General features: G+C 44.9%; 1 protein-coding gene across 1 annotated transcript in view; it reads right to left on the bottom strand.

Moving 5' to 3' along the window:
* CACNA1C (calcium voltage-gated channel subunit alpha1 C) overlaps window positions 1-22,879 on the bottom strand; it is a 734,131-nt gene that overhangs the window by 103,976 nt on the left and 607,276 nt on the right. The window contains exons 19-29 of the mRNA XM_054035338.1: window positions 20,198-20,330; window positions 17,133-17,262; window positions 13,970-14,029; window positions 13,769-13,828; window positions 9,919-10,025; window positions 7,829-7,916; window positions 7,254-7,361; window positions 6,636-6,688; window positions 6,382-6,528; window positions 4,889-5,090; window positions 4,300-4,458 (exon numbers count right to left, since the gene is read on the bottom strand). Of these exons, the coding sequence (XP_053891313.1) occupies window positions 4,300-4,458; window positions 4,889-5,090; window positions 6,382-6,528; window positions 6,636-6,688; window positions 7,254-7,361; window positions 7,829-7,916; window positions 9,919-10,025; window positions 13,769-13,828; window positions 13,970-14,029; window positions 17,133-17,262; window positions 20,198-20,330 (1,247 nt within the window). The remainder of the gene's footprint in view (window positions 1-4,299; window positions 4,459-4,888; window positions 5,091-6,381; window positions 6,529-6,635; window positions 6,689-7,253; window positions 7,362-7,828; window positions 7,917-9,918; window positions 10,026-13,768; window positions 13,829-13,969; window positions 14,030-17,132; window positions 17,263-20,197; window positions 20,331-22,879) is intronic.

Here is a 22,879-nt window from a genome sequence, read left to right as displayed (position 1 = left end):
CAACTGGGGAGCGGGTGTGGAGACTGAGATTTCATGAGGCGACTGGGGAGGGAGACTAGCACTTGGAGCCTGGGAGCCTGTGGAAAAAAATCACATGTGATCATGTAATTAAAGACTGTATCATAATTAAGGCTGCGAGTTTGTCACGGATTCCATGATTTTCCGTGACCTCCGTGACTTCTGCAGCGGCCAGCAGCAGCAGTTTGGGTGTGTGGGAGGGGGCTCAGGGCTAGGGGCAGGGAAATGCGGGGGGCGCTTACTTGGGGTGAGGGGCTCCCCAGCTCCCCCTGGCATGGTCCTGAAGCTCCTAGGCGGAGGAAAGGCCAGAGGGCTCTGTGCACTGCCCGCCCCCACAGACCCCGCCCCCACAGGCCCCACCCCTGCAGCTCCCATTGGCTGCGGTTCCTGGCCAATGGGAGTTACGCAGTCAGGGCTTGTGCAGGGAGCAGCGCATGGAGCCCCCTGGCCCCTCCTCAGAGCTGCAGGGTAACACGGAGCCAGGTAGGGAGCCCCTGCCAGCCCCCCTCCAGCACCAGCGGGGTCCCAGGCCACCTCACCCAGCGCCCGCTGTGCCCCTGGACTGCCCCCCACCCCGAGCATGCCCATCCCCCTGCCCAAGTTTTAGCTAGGGGTATTTAGTAAAAGTCATAGACAGGTCACAGGCTGTGAATTTTTGTTTACTGCCTGTGACCTATCCATGACTTTTATTAAAAATACCCGTGACTAAAACAGCTTTAATCATAATGCATTCGCACAGGGTGGGCCCAATTAAGGTTGAACAGACAACCTTAATTCTGCCACTTCCTAATACAGAGTGCTTGACTTTGCAACCTTAATAGTGTTCTTTTAATGTTGATTTTGTGTGTATGTAGTTGATAAATATATTAAGCAACGATCGTCCTTGTATGGAACCTGGGGGTATCAGATTGGTCTTGTCTACACTGGAGGCAGCATGTGTAGCTACACACTACAGTGAACATTTTAGTAAGGCTTTTGTCACTGTCCCACATGACATTCTCATAGGCAAACTAGGGTCTAGATCAGGGGCCGGCAACCTTTCAGAAGTGGTGTGCCGAGTCTTCATTTATACACTCTAGTTTAAGGCTTCGCGTGCCAGTAATACATTTTAACGTTTTTTAGAAGGTCTCTCTATAAGTCTATATATTATATAACCAAACTACTGTTATATGTAAAGTAAACAAGGTTTTTAAAATGTTTCAGAAGCTTTATTTAAAATTAAATTAAAATGCAGATCTTATCAGTTGAGTGTGATCCTTGCCCTTGCTTTTCCTTGCTGAGTTTTCCAATGTCTGGCACGTATTTGGATACTTTAAGCTGCACACAGGCTTCTGAGTGATCAGTTGTTAACCGGCTGGCAGGAGGTCAGGGTCTGGAACCCCAGATTGGCAGCTGAGGTGAGTGGAGCTGGCGGCTGGTAGGGCTGAGCAAGGCCGGAGGCCTGGACCTTGTCTGGCAGGGGGCCTGTGCTGGAACTCCAACTGAAAGCAAGGTTAGTGGGACCAGCGGCGGGACTCTGGCTGGCAAGGGGACAGCAGCGGGAACCCCAGAGCAGCGGCGGGCTGAGTGTCTCAGCCCGCCCCCACTCTGGGGTTTCGGCCGCTGGCTCCTGCCAGTCGGGGTCTCAGCCTACTGCCAGCCTGGGGTTCCTTCACCCAGGCCGGCAGCAGGACCCCGGCTGGCAGGAGCCGGCAGTGGAAAGTCCAGAGCGGCGGCAGGCTGAGACACTCAGCCTGCCGCCGCGTGCCATCAAAAATCAGCTCACGTGCCACCTTTGGCACGTGTGCCGTAGGTTGCCGACCCCTGGTCTAGATGAAATTGCTATAGGGTGGGTGCAAAACTGGTTGAAAAATAGTACTCAAAGAGTAGTTATCAATAGTTTGCTGTGAAATTGGGAGGATGTATCTAGTGGGGTTCCACAGGGGTCAGTCCTGGGTCCACTACTAGTCAATATTTTCATTAATAACTTGGATAATGGAGTGGAGAGTATGTTTATAAAGTCTGCAGATGACACCAAGATGGAAAGGGTTGCAAGGGCTTTGGAGGATGGGATTAGAATTCAAAATGACCTTGAGAATTTGGAGACTTGATCTGAAATCAACAAGATGAAATTCAATAAAGACAAGGGCAAAGTACTTCACTTAGGAAGGAAAAAGCAAATGCACAACTATAAAATGGGGAATAACTGGGTAGGCCGTAATATTTCTGAAAACAATATGGGGGTTATAGTGGATTATAAATTGAACGAGAATCAACAATATGATGCAGTTGCAGAAAAGGTTAATATCATTCTGGGATGTATTAACGGGAGTCAATACACATAGGTAAGACATGGGAGGTAATTATCCCATTCTACTTGACACTGGTGAGGCCTCACCTGAGTACTGTGTCCACTTCTGGGCACCACACTTTAGAAAAGATGTGGACAAACTGGAGAGAGCAACAAAAATGATAGAAGGCTTAGAAAATCTGACCTAGGAGGAAAGGTGAAAAAACTGGGCATGTTTAGTCTTGAGAAAAGAAGACTGAGGGAGGTCCTGATAACAATCTTCAAATTGTTAAGGGCTGTTATAAAAAGGACTGTGATCAGTTGTTCTCTGTGTCCACTGAAAGTAGGACAAGTAGTAATGGGCTTAATCTGCAGCAAGGGAGATTTAGGTTAGATATGAGGAAAAACTTTCTCACTGTAAGGGTAGTTAAGTTCTGGATTAGGCTTCCAAGCAGGATTGTGGAATCTCCATCATTGGAGATTTTGAAGAACAGGTTGGACACACATCTGTTAGGGGGATGGTCTAGATTTACTTGGTCCTGCCTCAGTGCAGGGGGCTGGACTTGATGACCTTTCAAGGTCCCTTCCAGCCCTGCAGTTCTATGATTCTATGAAAACTAGTCTGCATCCACACTATGGTGTGTAGCTACACGTAGCAATGAAAGGCTACAAGTAGTTGTGCGTAGGCAGCAGGGAAAGGCTCTGCCAACAATGCTAAAAATAGGAACTTAGATGTGGGAGGCACTGCTTGGGGGTGTCGAGAGCTGGGTAGGGTATATATCCTAAGGTTCTGGCATGTCTTTACTCTACTCACCTAAGCAGTGCCTCACTGTCTACACTGCTATTTCTACCCAAGCTAGGGAGGTGTGTAATGTATGTACTCTATACACAACTATAAGTGTAGACATAGCCACTGACACTTGACCATTTATTCCTGATCTTTGTTTTCTGTCTCTTAGTTAGTTTCTGATCCATGACAGTACTATACCTCTCACTATATCACTAATTAGTTTCCTTGTCTGGTATTGCTTCCAGAAGCTTTGCTTTTGAACACAGCAAGTCTCCAGGAAGGAAAGGAAGTAGTCCTAATAGGCTGCAGTTCTGCTACAACACTTCATCCTGTGAGACAAATTCTGCCCTTAATTGTATGTGCCTGACTCTCATTGCCATAAATACACATCCAAGGATAGAATTTGAACCCCCTGGCTGAGTTTTCAAATGCAACCTCTGCAAATATAAGGACCTAATTACCTGACCTGCATGAGCAAATGCAATTTTGCACACAATGTGGAGTTGACACACTGGGCAATAACTTTGTTGTGAAATAGCATAGGTGCAAAACCTAAAACTGCACCCATGATGTAGAAGACTGGGATGAAGCCCCTTTGAATATGTGGCCATCAATGTGGTATTTGGTGTGTTCTCATGGTGAACTCAAACGTCCTAGTCTTCATTCAGCAATGCAAGAACAGACCACAGACTAAAGATGATGCTAGTGATTTTTTCCCTTCCATTCCCACCCCCCTCTTTCTTTTCTTCCCCAGATATTTGTCCTCTCTTTCCAATTGGGAAAAGGGTGAGATGCAAAGTTCAGATCTGGGTGTTGGCCCACCCTCGAGTTATAGGGGTATTTATATCTGCGGTGTTGGTTCAGACCCCCCTCTACTTTTCAGAGGATTCTGTCTGTGGCTTGTGAGTTCATTTGTTCTTTGGATTACCATTTAATTGGACTGTGACTTTGCTATTTTTTTTAAATTGAAGATAAACAGAATTAAGTTATTGGTGCCCTCTTGGAAAGAAGAGGAGAGCCAGATTCATGGTTTCAGTGGTGTTTCACCAGGAATGAATTTGGCCCAATGTCTTTAACAAACAAGAAAGTCAGGTCTTTTCCTTCTCACCCCAGGGGAGTTATAGGCTGGGGAGCAACTTAAAGCCCTGCCAGACTCCCACATCCTCCCAGCTGAAGGGCTGCCCACCCACACACCTATGGTGCTTTCTGATCTCTGACTTACCTGCATAGCCAGGCAGATGGTGTTCAGCAGGATGAGAACAAACATCAGGTACTCAAAATAGGTGGAGTTCACCACATACCACACTTTGTATTGGTACTGGTTCTTAGGGATGTACCTCCGCAGGGGGCGGGCCTTCAGGGCATACTCAACACATTGGCGCTATTAAAGAGAAAGGAGAGATTAAAAAAATAAGGTAGGTGGGTTGCCTCATGTATAAAAAATTAATATATTTCCATGACAATTTTTTTTGGTATGTAATTTCTTTTAGATCACAATCTAAATAAATACATTCTACTTACTGGAACCTCCATCTATACTTCCTGTGGGCCAAATTCTGCCCTCAATTACACTCATGCAACCTCAATGAAGTCAGTGTGGTTGCACGGGTGTTACAGCAGAATTTGGCTCTATCTATGGGCCTTTAAGAAGAAATTATTTTACCTGGTTCTTGAATGATGACAAATAGAGACAGCATAGTGCTTTATCCATTTGATAGCCCTCTGTGTTCCACTCTGGCTATTTTAGCCCTTGTGCATTTCCTTTGGCTAGTATTTCATGCCTTTGGTTGCACTATGCAGCCATAGGTTACCTGGTTCTTGTCCAGCTCACAGTTCTTGTATTCCTGCTCTCCTTGTTCCTGAAACGTGACAATGACGAAACCAACGAAGATGTTCATCATGAAGAAAGCAATGATGATGATATAGATAATGAAGAAAATGGAGATCTCCACCCTGTGGTTATAGATGGGTCCCACATCCTCCATGTGAGAATCTATGGATTTGTACAGCAGCCTAAAGGTGAAGAGAAACCCAATGCAGACACTTAGAAAATTTCCAACATAATTGTCTCTCAACACCCCACTGGGCTATGTAAGTAAGATGGTGGGAGTCTAAGTTTTAGCTATTTTCTTCTAATTTTATTAATATTGAAAAAGGATTTAGTTTTATACAGGGACAAGACACACACTAAACCTCCTGATCTGACTCCCAAACTTTTGTGAAAGTTCAGATCTAGATCTTAATTTATCTGTTCAACTCTGCTGTGGGTTCAGGGCTATCTGTAGTTTAATCTTTTAAAAGATTAAAATAGAAGATGTGCCCCTTCATTTAACATAGTGCAGATAAAGAAGGAACAGTCCAATTTGTTGGGAACTTGGTCTTAGTTTGATGCTGTTCACAGGCGTTCTGAAAGGAAGCATGATCTTGGCACTTTAAACTATTTGACGTCATGCTGGCACCAACGAAAGAAAGCTCTTGAGCCTGGCTAGGACAGGGTAGGGCCATGAGACAGCTCATGCCTGAGTCACCCTGATGGAATGGTACTGAGAGAGATGCCAGGCCCCCCTGGCACACACAGGACAGCACTGTGAGACATCTCGTGTCTCACCAGCATGGACAGGCCTGTGCTGTCGCATTTCACACCAGCCTGGCACTGGTGGGGTGGACCCGTGAGAAAACTCACCATTCTCCGTAACTATTGATAATGTGCCTCACGTGCAGTTCACAGCACAGATAAAGTATGGCATGGCAGGGAGCTATTATACACATAGTATTCTACAATACCAAGCATTTAGTACTGGGCATCTAGCTGGAACAGTCAAAATGGGAACAATTGCTTTCACTTGGTTGAAAGAATAATAATGTTAATATTAATCAGTAGTAATCAAAATATTAATATTGCTTCTACTACTCATCAGTATTTGCTGAGAGCTGAAAGGGGCAATTGGCCTGACATCAAGGGGTTTACAATCTTCATATACAGAAATACTAATGCTGCTACGACTTCTCCTCTGCACTTTTCTATCGCCTTCCTTTAAAGCTATCAAAACACTTTACAAACACTAATTAAGCCTCATAACTCTGCTGAGTGGATGATAAGGGATATTTTCGGAATCACTTCACCCACCTCTGAAACGCAGCCACCTCTGAGCTGGGGTGTGGCAGCTGTTAAGCAACACTGCATGAAAATTTAGACGAGGGAAGATTAATGGTTAGATTTTGATTTTCCCTTAGAAATGAATGGGGAAGTTGCACTGCTCCCCATCACCAAGCCTTTTGTCCCCCAGATCAGCTGTGCACTCACTCTGGCCAGCCCTCAAAGGTTGAAACAGTGAAGAGTGCCATCATGGCAGTCAAGACGTTGTCAAAGTTGAACTTGCTGTTCTCCCAATTGCGGGACTGGATGATTGGCTGGGTGACTTCTCCATCTTTGTACGAAATATAATGCCCCCTGTTGTTGGACGGCAGAAGGAAAACAAGAGAGATTTTCAGTTCTCAACTTAGACCCAGTTAGAGCGGAGCTGAGAAATGCAGCTGCCTGGGAAAGGCCGGACTCACCTGCATTCTGCTTCTGTTTGCTTGGAGCTATCGCTGCAGCTATACAGTTTGCCCTAGGGGAGAATGAGAGAAGAGGAGTGAAGTCTCCCTTCATTATGGTTGATCAGTGTAGCAAGGAGATTGCACTTTCTCTTTGCTTAACTGACTATGTGCCTCCATGAAGAGCTGAGTAACAACTGGTGTCAGGAGGGTGGGGTATAAAAGGAGAAACCAAAGGGAGAGGACAGAAGGAACGTTCAGCGTTCATCTGGAGTCCCTTCAGTTGTACAAGACACGGATGTGGACATTCCCCGAGAAAAGCCCCACTGCTATTGATGTTATGCCACAAACTTCTGGGAGAGGGTGGCAAAGTGCTGCTTCTGGTTCTCATGACCTGAGGTTTAATGAGTCACCTTTGCAACATGCCTGGTCTCGTGTCTTCGGAACTTGGCTAATGGGAGCCTGGGGGATTACTGCTTAACCCAGGACTCCTATCTGACGGTACTGAGGATGGTTTCTGCTCCATGCAAAGCTCCATTTCCCCTTTCCCCTACACTTCACCACATTACGTTTCTCCCTCCGGCCACCACAGAAGATGATTCAGTGGGATGGATGAATGAATGGACCCAATGGTTTTACCTTGAACAACTGAACTCCAATGCAGGCAAACATGAACTGCAGCAAAGTGGTGACAATCACAATGTTTCCGATGGTTCTGATGGCTACAAATACGCACTGGACCACGTGCTGCAAAGGAAAGATGGGGCAAGAGTAACTGGAGGAACCATCCTGAGCTGCTGTCGCTATTGGAGAAGCCCAAGGCTTCAGCAAAAATATAAGAATCCCAGGTTACAAGCGCCATAAAGTGGTGTCTCAGGAAAGGAAGAAAAGACTCCCTGGACTGTGAGCTGTAGTCTTGTGAGCAGGCAGAAAAGTGTAGAAAAGACCAGAACTCGGCTCAGAGAGCAGCAGGATCCTCATCTATATGAATACCCTTCCTGGTCAGGTGAAGGGACCTGGCTGATAGAGAGGAGGCAAGAAGCACAGCCCACCTATCTGCAAACCAACCCAAAGCTAGTGCATTAGGCCCTCCAACCTTGTCAGTAACCCTTTAAACACTACTCAAGTGGTGTTAAAAGGCTGATACTTCTTGACTGAAGTAACCTGGATTTCTAGTCTTGAGAACCACTTGTGGGGATCAGGATTTCTCTAACCTTTAGTCCCTTGGCTCTGTTGATGGCCCTCAGCGGTCTGAGCACTCGCAGGACACGTAAGATCTTCACTACGTTGATTGCACTGGACCTGGAAGAGAGTAGCAGTACATCAGCTTTTACAGCGACAATAGGAAGTGACCTACCTGAGGGGACAGTTCACCCACTCTTTCCCATTTGTAAATACTGTAAGAAATCAAAGGCCGCCCAACACTTCAGAGTCATCCCTTTGCTGAATGCCATGCCACTGAAAGCATCAAGGTGGCAACAGGGGTAGAACTCGGTACTTTCTGCTTCAAAGGCATAGGCTACTACAATTTTGGCTAAAGGAGAATCTCCATTAGCTGTTGGCAGTATAGGGTTTATGACACAGATTAACATAGTGTGATTTAGTATACTAGAGGGCAGTCATGCACGCGCGCACACACACACACACACACACACACACACACACACACACACACACAAGCAAGTTCCTTACAAATCATTTCATTCAAACACAGTCCTTGATGTGAATAAATATATAATTCAGAGACATCAAGAATGGTAGATACTCTCCTCAGAATACATCTAGTTTTGTAAAATGTAATTTTAGCCATGTTTCAGAACTTTCTGTGAAAGGAAGGAGCTTTTAGGAAGCACTTCAGAAAGCCCTGAGATAGGATGGGAAGCTGCCCTACTGAAATGTCCAGGTGAGCCCTGCCTCTTGATCAGAGTCCCAAGGTACATCCCTCTAGCGTTAGCCATCTCCATTGTATTCACAAAACGATCAGAACACAGGGAGGGCTCTCTCGAACAGGACAAGCTGCCAAATACACGACAGATGTGCAATGGCAAACGGTGCCACGATGCAATCATCGCAAGACATTTTAAGATAAGGGCACAAAGAAGCACAGCGCTGATGTGTTAAAAGAAGAAAGGAGCACATCAGTTAATTCTTGGTGTCTCATGAATTTAAAGGTTCCTCATCCAACCTTGGGCTCGACTTGGCAAGGTGCTGAGCATTTGGGTTCTGATCCAGCACAACACTTAAGCATGTACTGAACTTTTAGCAGATGAATAGTCCTCTTGAATTCAGTGGGGCTACTCACATGCTTAACTTTAAGCATCTGGATGAATGCTTTGCTACATCTAGGGCAGAGAGCTCAGTCAGCACCATGCAGGAGTGAGCCCCGATGAAGAATCCCTCCTGCAGTTGTAAGGTGTCAGGCCCCCGCCTACAGCTTTTGGGAACATTCTCCTTTTGCTAGCATATGAAGAGCCTGAACAAGTTCTTCAAGGGCTGGGGATAATGGCCAAAATGAGCATTGAACAGTTGTTAAGCAGCTGATAGAAAACCCACTGAAGTCAAAGGGAATGTTTCTGCTGACTTCAATGGGCTTTGGATCAGGCCCTAAGGAAGCTGTTATTCGCATAATAGGAACAAGGTAAAGTTGCTTTGGGATCAGCTGGGTTCTTGCTAGGTAGGAATTACCCTGGCTTTATCCTCAGATCTTCCGTGTGAGGCAGACAGTTCTAACAGAACCAAGTGGTTCCATACGCTTGGTAAGGTTTATGGAAGGAGGGCTTGGGTAATAACAACAACAACAATTTTGTAATTTTATTGCAGCTTTCTCCCTAGGCTCTCAAAGTGCCTTGCAAGCATTCCTTAAGGAAAAACACCTCTGTGAAGTAGATCTATATTACCCCATTTTACAGAAGAGGTAACTGAATCACAGGGAGGTATAAAGACTCTCCTGAAGTAACACTGTGAGAGCCCGAGAGTTTCATGACTCCCAGTTCCTTATCTTAACTGCTGGACTACACTCTTCTCTTTCATTTGCTATCTCCGATATCTCCCGCTCCAGGTCATTACCGACAGACAGCATGACCCAATTCGTATTGAGCCTTGCTAGTATGAGCCACTTCCTGAACGAGTCTGCAAAACAATTCTGAGGCTTTAAGAAGACTGTTGTTGTTCAGGGGAGTGTAAAAAATAAATAAAAACTTGTACAGAAAAGCCAACACAATCCATCTAGTACCTCCCCTCCCCCACCCCCTCCCGCCCTCCCAACAGACCAGTGGATTATCTCAGTCAAGAATGGCTCACTCACTGGATCCCAAAGGAGATGAGAGACACACTGACCACCAGCAAGTCTAGGATGTTGAAGTAGTTCCTGCAGAAGGAGCCCTTGTGGAGGAAAGCTCCATATGCAGTCATCTGCGGGGAGGCACATGGAAACACAAGCAAACTTTGCCATTAGCAGCTATTCAGGGACCATCTCTCAGACCAAGTCCAACTTGTTATGCTCAAGGTGTATATATTAAGAAAGGGCAATATTTTTAATGCAGCAATCATTTTACCTCAAAACCCCAGTGGACAGGATGGGTCCCAGTGGAAAGAAAATGAAGTGGGAGAGAGGGTAAAATAACTATCATGAGAATATATGAGGAAAAGTTTCAAGCCAGTGTCCAGCCATCTGGGGAGAGGGTGCTCATTTGGGGCCAATAGTAATTCTTCCTTGGAATTAGAGCATACAGAGAACATAAAGTTCACTTAGAAATAGCAAAGCAACACAGTGAATATTTGCAAAAACAACTCTTTGCAACCAAATGCCTTCCCCTTTATCTTTAATGGCAAGGCACTTATGACTAAGATGCCTGCATTTTATAAAGGTTCCAGGACTAGGCTGAATAAAAATATTACATAAAAAGGGACTGTTTCTTGGGATATTTTCCTGGGCAATACCATCTGGAGTGGACAGCTGAGACCTCCTCCCTCTGAGCGAGAACAACAACTGAATCACTTGGGGATTTTATGATTTAGGCCAGGGCTGAAACGGTAGGCAGAATTCCCTTTTGATTTGGTTCACTCCCTAGATTCAGAAACTCAATCCTGTGTCCTCTCTACTTGCTTTCCCTCAAGTTCAGCCCCAGTTTGGTCCCTGTAATTTTGTTCAAGAAATGAAGCAGGTATATTTCCCCGCTCTTCCCTCTGTTCCTTTCTCACAAATCCTAAGGAAAGATTCCATGGGACAATGTGACTAAAGCTTCTGTACTAGGAAGAACAGTCAGCAGGAGCACCTTCCACTCTTGGAACATTAAAATTCCACTTCTTATATGAGGGATTCCCTGCCCCAGAAGGTGTATTTTATTGAATAACAACGAGATTCTGTGAAAAAAATGTTCCCTTTCTGTGGGGCAGGTGGAATTTTCCATCTTTGGAACTGTATTTATTGACTGTAAATACAGATGGGTCTGAACAAAACTCCAGGCCTAAAAACCTCTGAACTTTGGGAAGTCCAGAAGTTTTTAGACCTGGAGTTTAGGTTCAGACCTCTCTCTTTTTACATTGTCAATAAATACAGTTCTGGAGCCTTAGAATTCCCTCTGTCCCACAGAAAGGGAGCATCTTTTTGGGAAAGTTCAGATCCTGATTTGAATTTTATGGGCAAGACCCATCTCAAAACACAACTAGATGAGACTAGCATTGCAGTTTCTAAAAATGATTAGCTTTAACCAGGCTGCTCAAAGCAAGAGAAAAACAATCAGAGGCTAAGTCCAGTTGGATTGTGAAGGATACACAACCTTATATGGGTCCTCTGGTTCCTGCTATTAGTCCAGATAGTGTACTTCCTAGCAGTTTCCAGCCCTGGCTACCCATGGCAATTCCAGTCAAAGGAGTGCTGAAGACAGCATGATATAGCGCATGACTTTATTCACCAAACATCCAGGACATTAGGAACTGCCTACCAATCAATCAGTCAGACAGGACTCAGAAGGGAAGGAAGTATAAACTCTGGCCTCAATTTAGAATTTATACTTATGAACACATTTGACTGGGGAAAGGGAGGGTTCTTGCCATGACAAAGGTGGTAAAGATGCCCTTTACTGCTTGTATTTTGTATGGCAATCTTGAAAGAAAGAAGACACCATTGAAATCAGGATGGGAAGCTCTGCTGGGTTTCAGTACTGTAGGAACAGTGGTTCTTTACTGCCTGTTGGAAGATTTCACTATATTCAGGGAAGCTACTTAAAGAGTGTATAATCCAGTGTCTGCTTTCCACCTGTGGCACTGACCAAAGCAACTGCAATACCATTTTAAATGATTTAAAGAATTATAGTCTTTGCTTATGCAGCACTTTATATGTTCAAAACATTGTACAGACAATTAATTAATGGTTCTCACAACACTGTGAGGAAGGGAAGTGTTATCAGCCCCAAATTACAAATTCTCCACTGTCTTGAGATTTGTGCTGGTCCAGTCAAGGCAACTCTTTACACCTACTTGGTACTCATGTAAAAGACTGCACAAGATGCAAGACAGTGGAGAAACAGGCCCTGAGAGATTAAGTGACTTGTCTTGAGGTCAAGCTACGGGACACTAGCAGAGACAGGATTAGAATTCAGGATTTCCTGACTCCTAACCCTGTGCTCAGTCCCTGCTCTTCTATCAGTTACACCTGGAAAAAGCCCAGGGTTGAAATTCTGGTTCCACTGAATTTAACAAGAGTTTGGTCATTGACATCAATGGGACCAGGATTGAATCCCAGATATAGTTACTACAAGGTTCACTCCTCCAGGGGAAAGCAGATCACTCTGCTAGTGGATTTGTTAGACCTGATCCCACTCCCACTGAAGTCAAGGAGAGCTTTGCCATTCATATCAGTGGGAGCAGGACTGGGCCATTGGTGGTATACTACCATAAAGTCAAATGGCTTGAAGGTGCCCTTGTACAGAGAGCTAAAGCTTGTACTAAACTTATATTTAATGTTGCTGCTGAGCTGTTTTCCTTTTTAAACGTGGGTTTTTTTTCTTTTTTTGGTGGGTGTTAGATTTAATGGGCACACACACTGTATGCAGCAGCACAACAAAAAGGGTGAGCCTCTCGGGACAGCCCTGTAGTTTTGGTGCTTTGAAGCCAAACAGACAAGCCCCGTTCCTAACATTCAGGGAGAATCCTGCCCTTCCAGTGTTCATTTGGATATTGTATAAGCTGTCGGAATGATGAGATCTCAGCAGCTCCAAGGAGAATGCTGCCATCCACTAGCGCTTAAAACCAGTTCATTGAGTAAAAAGCAAGATGCCAACTGAACCCTGCATCTAGAGAGCCAGGACATTGCTTGATTACTGTTATTTAAAATATTAGTTTTTGGGAAAATGAGAGTTAAGGCAGAGGCAACAGATTTTTATTTTCTTCATTGCCAAACTATTCTCCTGTTCCATTTCCTTGTGGCCAGGGTGTTCCCCTGAAAATCAGAAGGGGGTATTTTAGCCAGGCAGTTTCACTCTCTGGATCAGAGATTTTCAGCGACCAGTACCGTCCCAGTTATGGGCCTTCATTCTTTAGTGACTGGTATTCTAGGCTCCTCCTCCAGACCTTAACAATGAGCTTCTGTGCTGGGCCCCTGTAGCAATCTGCTATTTGTCTCCCATTAAGCCACAAGGGACTTCTGGCTGCTCCAAACTCCAATCTCATGATAGTGTAAAACTCAGAGCTTCACTTTGGGTTTTGACACGCCAAACTGTGTGAGGGGGGGAAGGGCATTGGTTCACACAGTGCCGTTCTGCAGTGTGAGTTCCACATGTGAGAGGCTTGCATGCTCATGGTTCTTAGTATGGTACATATGTACTGTTGTCCTGAAACGATTGGCAACTGTTGGGGTAAATTTCTGGCCTGTTTGCCCTTTTCTTGTCCCTGTCTAATATTTCCTGAAAGAAACATCCCTTCATATTGACGCCCCAATGCAGCATCATGCTGACACTGGTCCTAAATAGCAAATGTCATTTGAATATCAACATTGGACAAAAGATCTGTTTAGAAGCGTAGACAACTACCAATAAGCTAAAAAACAAAAGAAAATCCTGTCTGTGGAGATAACAATGGAATTTAAAGTGATACAAAGACACAGAGAGAGAGAGCGAGAGCGAGAGAGAGAGAAGTGTATTGCTCAGATTGGTTACCTTAAGAATAATTTCTAATGTAAAGATACTAGTGAAGACATAGTCTGCATTGCCTAGGATCTGAAAAATAAGCACAATCGGGTTAGTGGTACTGAGCGTGACCCAATACAAACAGGCGTGTGTGTTAGCAACAGATAGTGGCAGAGAAGTAGTAGGCTTATAAGTGACAGATAATAATGGTAGAGAAGATGGGGACTTTACCTTCAGAGCAATTTCAATGGTGAAAATGACAGTAAAAACTATATCAAAATAAAAGAGAATCTGTAAAACAAAAGGGAATAGGGGTGGAGGGGTAGATCAGTGAGTGATCACTGGAATGAGAAATCACCATTCAAAATCAAAATGCACAAGTCTTTTAATAGGAGGGTAGGAAGGAATAGATGGGAAATGGTTTGGTAAGAACATCCTGTTGAATACAATGAAGTTCTTGGTACAGGATACAGGCAGCATATTAATGAAATCTTTGCTGAGAGTTACAATCCCATGTGGCTTCGGAGGCAAAATAATATTTTTTTAATTTAATTAAATTTTATAAAGAATTCAAGGGTTTCCCAAAGACATTTCCAAATGGAGAATACAAGGATATCTGGTCTCTCAGTGGAAAACATGCGATTTCTTTTTATTAACTTCCATTCAAGTTTTTCTGTGTCCTTTACAGTGGAGGGAAAAAAGGCTTCAAATTGTTGTTCAGGGGTAGCTATTGCTCTTTTTTTCTCTGTGCTGACTTGTCATGAATTGGGGGAATAACAAATATATAAATTTGCAAATTAAACATAATCATAGCTTTTTGTCTAGAGTGACACAAGAGAGAACGGCAGGTCCCGAGGTGTAAAGTGACATCCAAAGCAGGTAACACGGTTATCTTACTATGGATCAACCTGGGTCCCATTAAAGCTATAGGAGTTTTGCCATTGACTTCAATGGGACCAGACTTTGACCCTATATATTTGAGATGAAGGAGAATATCCATGTCACAGTCAAATCTCCTGCAGTCCCCCAAACCTTTTCTTTCAACTGCATTATTAGCAGTGCAGATTGTGAATGTCTTCTCTTTGGCTTACTGTCTTGCTAGTTTGATTAAACTTTACATTTAATAGTCTGCCATGGGAAGTGGTAGAAGCCTCATCACTTGGCAAATGTAAAGCCGGACTGGACAAAGAAATAGTAAACATATAATCTTTCAGTGGCAGGGAGATGGACTGCCTGAGGGGGAAAAGGGATCTTAACAGGGATCTGCTGCCTCTTAGGTGAGTGCTCTAACTATTGGGCTCTGGGATATTCTCATGTGGGGCTTCTCAGTCTCTCCTGTTGAACTCTGGGTAACTAATGAATCACTGGAGCAGGGGGACTGGATCCTGGGTCTCCCACGTGAGTGCTCTAACCTCTGGGCTATCAGGTCACTCTTGTGCTTGTATGCTCTCTGTCTGTCTCAAAGAGTCATATGAGGGAGGTCCTAGTCCTCCCCTGCCTCCTGGCTGTTTTGTAGGAATTTACCAGAGGGGGATGCCTATTGGATTGGGCCCTGCACATGATGTAGGCAGCCGAATGCCGGTCCTACCATTTGCGAATTGCTTTAGGGCTTAGGTGGGAGAAAGGCGTCCAGATGCCTAGAGGGAGGCAGCAGTGCACATACTCAGAAGCAGAAATTTGGGTGCGTAGAGAAGTTTTAATGCAAAAACTTAGGTGCCAAGTGAGTTTAGGCCCCTCCATGGTTCAGCAGGAGTTTTGTGCACTGCAGTGGTCCCAAAATTGGGAATTAGGCACCAAATTTCTTTTGTGCATTGAGGGCACAACCCCTTGGGAACACAGGGAGAACACAGCCACTGCTCCACCCTAGGATGGCAAGTATGGTCCATTCCACTGGCCAGTGCAGAGACAGGGTCTCCCCACTCTCCTTTGCCCACTTTGGAGAGTTGCCAACAGCGGCCATAGCCCTGTAGAGTCCTGGTGCACAGGATAGTGTACGGACCAGACTGTGTTGTCCCTGTGTGGATGCAGAAAGGGAGTTAGGCTGCTTGTAATGTCACCCTGTGCAAGGCAGGGTACAATCTTACTGTCCTACTGTAAAGGCAGGTCACTTTTGCAACCCTAACATCTTGCCAGTGTCCCCTTAATGATGCATTTTAAACACTTGTACCTGCAAAAATTAAGCAGAGATTTTCATATAACATTACTGGGTTCAAATATGCAAGACAAGATTTTGCCCCAAACCTCCAGCTCTTCATCCAGTAGTAACTGTTGGATCCCCTTTAGCTACAGCTTCCTACTAGAGCTTCTGTGGAAATACTGCCCCAGGTATGTCAATTGCAGAGCCGACATGCATTTAGGCCTCCATAGTAAGTACATTCAGCAATGCACCAGTGGGTAATCAATCACATAGGTCAGATTATATTGTTCAGTGCTCTCCTTAAAGGTGAAATGCAAAACTATGATAAAAGCTGAGATAAACCCAGGAACATGTACTATGCCTCCACTAACCAGACTTTGTGTTGTGCGTGTGTTTCTGAGGGACAGTTGAACATTCATCATTAAGTTAAGCTTTAACAAGCTTTACAAAACATTTAGCTACTGTCAAAGTCTTCCAAGCTCTTTCAGAACTAGACTGGAAAGGCTCCAAAAAGTTGTCTCACACACAACTGCTGACTTTTCTGGGTTCTGTGCCAACCCAGAATAACCGAAGCAAACTCAGGAGAGCAGTGAACATCTACGAGGGCTAATAAGAGCTTTTAGAAAGGTAGATTAGAATGCATTTCTGGGCTGAATGACCCCCACAGCCTGGTCAGTAGAGGCATTTAACACTTATCGGGGGTTATCTCCAGTTTGATTATAGCTTTACAGTCTGCACTCACATACCAATGGCCCATTCTAATCTCAGTAGTCCTGGGTTTCCAGCGGTGTGATTGCACTGACCTGAAGAGAGTTACTTCTGATTTATGCCAGTATAAGGAAGGTCAGAATTAGGCCCTGAGTTTCTCAAGTGAAAGGCAGGCACATGGCAAGAGAGCTGAAGTTCTAAAAGGGCTTGAAAAATGAAGGATTATTTGAAACCCAACATATGTTTCTAGATCCTAGTTTTATTGTAACCTGTCCTACCCAAAATCCCCATAGAAAACATTTTGTCTCCCTTTGCTCTTGCCCTCTTTCCCCAGCAGATGTTTGTGATATTGATCTGAGGCCAAATTCTGCCCTGGCTTGCCTTCTCTGCAAGCCCATTGATTTCCCTTGGCCTACTCAAGCCAGCCCCAGAAGTCTTCGATACAGCCCTCTCTGCACTGCCATTAGTTTATTCTGGCATGGATTCATGATCTGATTGAATCACACTCTTAACATGTTGTGAGGGAAGGAGGAAGGATGGGAGGCATACTTGGTTCCTAAAGGAGTAGTGTTTGACAGGGTCCTCAGCTGCCAGGGAGATGCTGCTGAGCAAGATGAAAAAGAGGATCAGGTTGGTGAAAATGTTATCATTAACGATTCGATGGCAGTGGAGACGAAACCTGCAAGAGAGAGGAAAGACACAACCTTATCCATCAGAACCAGCTGCAAAGAGAGCTAAGGGGTGGGACTCCTCCACCTTTGCTGCTGGATCTGTACCTGTAAGAGTGTTCTGCATAAGTCTCTCTGACCCAGGAGTGGGGGAAAAAGCTAGGCCAGGCAGTTGTACCTGATCCTGCAAAGTGCTGAGTGTCCTCAGCTCTCATTGAGCCACACAAGGGAGCCACAGGAGATGCTTAACATCTTGCAGGACTGGGCCCTTGGTGCTTCAGTGAAGGAAAGAGAGGATGGCAGCCATTCTGTTTACATATGTTTGGGTCCCTATTCAGATTTAGTTGTGTTCTAAAATAAATGACCTCCTGTTGGTTCATCCTGAAATTACACCACTTGGCCTCAATTAAAGGGAACTAAACGAGATAGAAACCCAGTTAAGAAGAATCTTCAGAGGTTCTTTTCGCTTCTTTTCCATACATGTTTTTCATTTACCACAGACCCCGAAATGGAACTGGAATTTCTCTGGAGAGGTGCTAGAAGAGCTCCACTCACTACCCTTGCCTCAGACAATAACAGGAAATCAGGCGCAAGTTGGGGCTTCTAGGGGCATAATATCATGCCACGTGGTGTCTCTTTGCTGAAGCTCAGCCTAATACAAAGCAATTCTTACCCTTAGCAGGAACCTAGCAGGCAAGAAATACAATAGACTCCAGTCAAATGGAAAAGTGTCCTTCTCCAGTTTACTATGCACCTCCGTAACTCCCTCCACCCAAAGATCTCAGAGCACTTTACAAAGAATGAGGACTAAAGCATCATTATCTTATTTCGGTCCCTTTTTGGTTTATAACACCCCCAACCCCTATTAGGTCAACTTTCCAGATAGGTGCAGAGGTTACATTGCTTGCCCAAGAAATCGCAGTGAGTCAGCGGCAGAGCTAGAATTAGAATCCAAGAGCCCTGACTGCCGCTACCCCACTGTCTGCTATATACACTCGCACACCCTTTATGACAGCCTCATGTTGGGACTGCGCTCCTACACAATGACCCCATGGAAGTTCTGGGAGGCCTTGTGCATCAGGCAAGCATGCTTACTGATACGTCCTTGGAAGGACGCAGCATGCATTCCCTTCTGTGACAGCCATAGTCTCCCACTCCCTTTGGAGAAGCTAGTGCCACCAATGGCACTAGCCTCACATGGTACTATACTTAGGAGAGCACAAGGACCCCTGCACTGGGGCACAAGAGAGATGAGGTTCCTTGTGCCCTTTCTCCTTTGCACACCCATGCAGGGCTTGGCACAATCATGCCACATGTCTTTAGTTATGTGTGTCTGATATAACTAAGCACCCCCACCCAACGGAAGCACCACATGTACTCCTGGTGCCAGATGGACCTGGTTTTTGCACTTACGTTATTTGTGCATCAATATGGTACATCAGGAAACCCATCTGTTAATTAGACTCCAAAGTCCTAGCACTGTCCCAGAGTGTGAGGAGGAGATTTTTTAATGTAAATGGAAGAATACCGATGGATGCAATTACTGACATTTCCAACTAAAAGGGAATAGGGCAGAGAAGAGAGGACTTGAGGGAACTGTTAATGATACAAGTAGCTTTTCCTCACTAATTCACCAACTCAACCCAGGGAGCCAAATCTTACTCTTACTGAAATCAATGAGAGTTTTGTCATTGATTTCAATGGGAGCAGGTCCCTAATGACTGGCAATCATTGGCATTTGATGGCTTTACAGCCATCTATATAAAATAGGTTTGTGGTCTCAGGAGGCCGTCAGATCACCAACATATTCTACACATGACTGGCCACCAATCAGCCTTCAAATGGTAATGCCTTTCAGTGCCTGTTGATCACAAATGATCTGATCTGGTGATGAACAGATGAAAGGCTGTAGATGCCATACCAATTCCTCAGCTTCTCCAGATCCCCTATTTTATGTATTTTATTTCTAGTGCCCAGGTTTCTTTTCAACTTTGGTGGAGGTCACCCCAGAGCCCCTGTGCTGGTCAGACTGGTACTGATCTCCTGAAGGCTAGAATGTGGCTCAGAGCACCTACTACAGCCCTATGTGCTGGTGCAGAATGCTGCCCCCAGCAGGCCAGCCCTGCTCTGTGGAGCCATGAGCTCCCCTCCTCCATCCACTTTTTAGCATCCTGTTCCCTGTGTGGGCAGGAAGTGGGCTGAACTGAGACTGACCCAGCTGGAGAGCCAGGGTCAGAGGACTAAACCACAGACGAAGAGTCTCCAGGAGGCGTTGCTCCATCCCACGGCAGGAACCTTCGCACGTAAGCTGGCCAACTAGGGTACTGAGATAGACTCTGTTGGTCAGACTGAGGACTGAGCCTGTGGAGGGCTGCAGAGATATGACTAACTGAGGGTACCGTGATGGGCACTGTTGGACTGTTAAAGGACTGAGCTGGGAAGAGCTGCAGTACATTACCGAGTGCTTTGAGATAGGCCTGGTTGGACAGTATACCCCGAAAGGGATTTGTTTTGTTTAGTTTCACACAGGCCTGTGTGTGACTCAGCCAGAGGGCTGAGTCACGGAAGACCCACCTGATGAGCACAGCAGCTGACAGAGGGCACTGTGAGTGGAGGAAATTGAGAAAAACTGCAGGCATGCACACACTCAACTGGGGGGAGGGGCTTGTAAGAGGAGGGTGACACCCCTTTATACAAAGTATTCATGATCTGCCTCTCCGAAAAACTTTCTAGGTGCTCTGAACTCCCCTTAGGCAGCGATACTACATAGAGATCCCTAGAGCAGAGCTTTCCACCTGGGATTCCAAGCAGGGGGTTCTGCAGGACTGACTGGGTCACTGAAGCCAGGAAGCTCTGCACAGCATGTTCTTGGGGGTCCAATACAAACAGGAGACCTGATCTGCCTTTCATGGTTGGAACACTGCAGCACAGCAACTTCTCAAGTACCTGTTGGTAGGGCTGAAGATGAAAAAAGCACTGGCATCCGGCATGGGCACAGCCTTCTCTTTGAGGTGCAGTTCAGACATTGGGCGTGGCCGAGGGCCGACAGGCATTTCAGGCTCCTCCTCCTCTTCCTCTGCTGTAAGGAACAGTTGGTTTTGTTAATGCTATGGAGTAGCAGTAACTGGTTCACTTGAGTGCAGAGCACTTTATGTACCCAGAAGTTTCAGTTACTTCTCTGGGTTGAACTACAGCTAGAAACTTCTCCTCTTGCATTATATGAGCCCTGCACAGAGCCAACACCTTGCCTGAGGTTGTGTCAAGATGAGTGAGTGTGCCACTGAGAAAACACTAGGGATGGCCGCTCTGTCGAACACCAGTCAGAAGTTCTCAGAATTGCCATTTTTTAGAATTCAAGAGAGAGAAGAATTGAAAGGCTGGAGACAAAGGTAAAACTCTTGAACCAAGTTCCTAAGAAGCAGAGCTGCAGGCACTGCACAGATCAGTGACTAACCCGCAAGGAAGAAATGCAAAGATGGGGGCTTTGGGCCTTATGGGGAAGGTTTGAAAGAGAACTTTTACCCTTTGAGGATTTCAAGCCCCTGCGGAAGTCAGACGTTGCTTTGTGCATGGTGCAATAGCATTTCCCTTCATTTAGTTAGTAAGAGAGGTAGAAATGCTGAAAGATGGGTGAGATTACTGGCTACACACAACAACATTCATCTTCCGGCCAACGCCTATGAGGCAATTCTACTGTAATAAAATAGTTTCTTTGGCCCATACAAAATGAGATAAATTCCAGGTAGACTCTAGATCCGCATTCTGCTTTCTTTCTCCTTCCCTTAGGGCCAGTCACTGTGCTTGGCTGGGCTTTCAACACATTAGAAAATGCAGATGAATCAGCTCATACCTTAATCTTGGTGCATAGCTACTGGGGACAGGAGAAAAGCAGCCTTTTCAATGCATAACCTGAGTGCACACAAATGGGCTTCTCTCTCTCCAAACCTCCGTTAGCAGGAATTCAGCTCAGAGGGTTTTGGATAAATGTTTGTGTTCGGTACACAGAGCACGTACCTTTTAAAACAAGTTTATTTCTGTAACAGCTCATGTTTCTATTGTATTGGATCTTGTAATACACTGGAAGTTTATACTTTTCACAAACTCTAAAGGTTTAAGAAACATTCTTTCATGTGTGCTTTTCTGTGTAGTCCATGTAAAGGAGGTGATGAGGTTAATGACTGTAATAATACTATAATTGTAACACTTGGCACTTTTTTGTGCTTTTCATATGAGGATTTCAAAGTTATTGACAAATATTAATGAACTGACTTTCACAAATTTCCTATGAGGTAGATAAGTAGATGACCTTGTTTGACAGATGGGGAAACTGAGGAAGAGGTTAAGCAACTTGCCCAAACTCTCACAGGATGTCTGAGAGTTGGGATTTGAATTTTTTCTGTAGCTGAACTAGATTGGAAGATTTGCACCGTTTTACCTTGATGACTCGCTCATCATCATCATCATCATCATCTTTCTACTATATGTAAACTCACTGATGGTGCTGATCTCTTTCAGAGACTCAGCAGAGGAAGGGGGCAGAGGGGTGAGTTGCATAATAAGTGTTCTGAGGATCAGTGGTGATGGAGGTTTGATGCTGGATTATGTAGTAGATACTGTAAGAGGAGGTTAGTGGGAGTGAGGCAGGTGAAGCTGATGGAAGAGTGAGTGGGGAGGTTTTAAGAATAAAGGTACAGCTAGAGGGAAACACATGAAATGACCATTTCAAATCATTTTCAGGCACTGGGTGAGCGTGAGGGATTTTAGAGGGTGGGATGATGGTGTCTGTGAAAGGATCACTGGAATTAAGAGATTAAGCCATCGATTGATAGTTGGTAGAAACAGCTGATTGCAGATGAGAAAAGAGAACATCTAGGAAAATTGGAGTACTCCAGTCTAGGCACAGCTAAAGTACATCCACATGCAGGCAGTGGGCAAGAAGAGGTCTGAGATCAGGTGTTGTCTCAGATAGACAGGATATGGACACACGGCCCCTCATGTAGCACAACAGGCTTGGTTAGCTAAGAGGACGAGGAGCCCATAATGTCAGGTGGTCACAAGGAAGCTGATAAATAGGAGGGAGAAATACAAGTGATTGGAATAATTACTTCCTAATAGGAAGGGGAAGCCCTGGACCAAATTTTTTGAGAACCAATTGTCCTAGGCCCTAGAGGGGTTCTGTGGGGTCAGAGTTTCACACAACAGCATGAGAAGACCATATAGAATAGAATGTCATAGATTATAATATGCAGTGTTGTCGTAGCTGTGTCGGTCCCAGGATAATAGAGAAACAAGGTGGGTGAGGTAACATCTTCTTGGACCAACTTCTGTCTCTTTCACCAAAATAAGTTGGTCCAATAAAAGATATGACCTCACCCACCTTGTCTCTCTAATAGATTATTATAGTAAATTTGGTCTAATAATAGATAACAGATTCCTAAAAATATACCTGAACATATGAAAAATTTCAAATCACCTGACCTTTCTGATTTGCTTTTTGATTTGAGGGATCCAAGAGAAGCAGCCAGGAAATTGCAGGGCTGATAGCTATCATTTTCACAAATCACTAAGACCAGGAGTGGTACCAGAGGACTGAAGAAGAGCAAATGTAATTCCAATTTTCAAAAAGGG

Source organism: Malaclemys terrapin, chromosome 1 (genome assembly GCF_027887155.1).
Source record: "Malaclemys terrapin pileata isolate rMalTer1 chromosome 1, rMalTer1.hap1, whole genome shotgun sequence".
Lineage (NCBI taxonomy): Eukaryota > Metazoa > Chordata > Testudines > Emydidae > Malaclemys > Malaclemys terrapin.
This window is presented reverse-complemented; position numbering and strand designations above follow the sequence as displayed.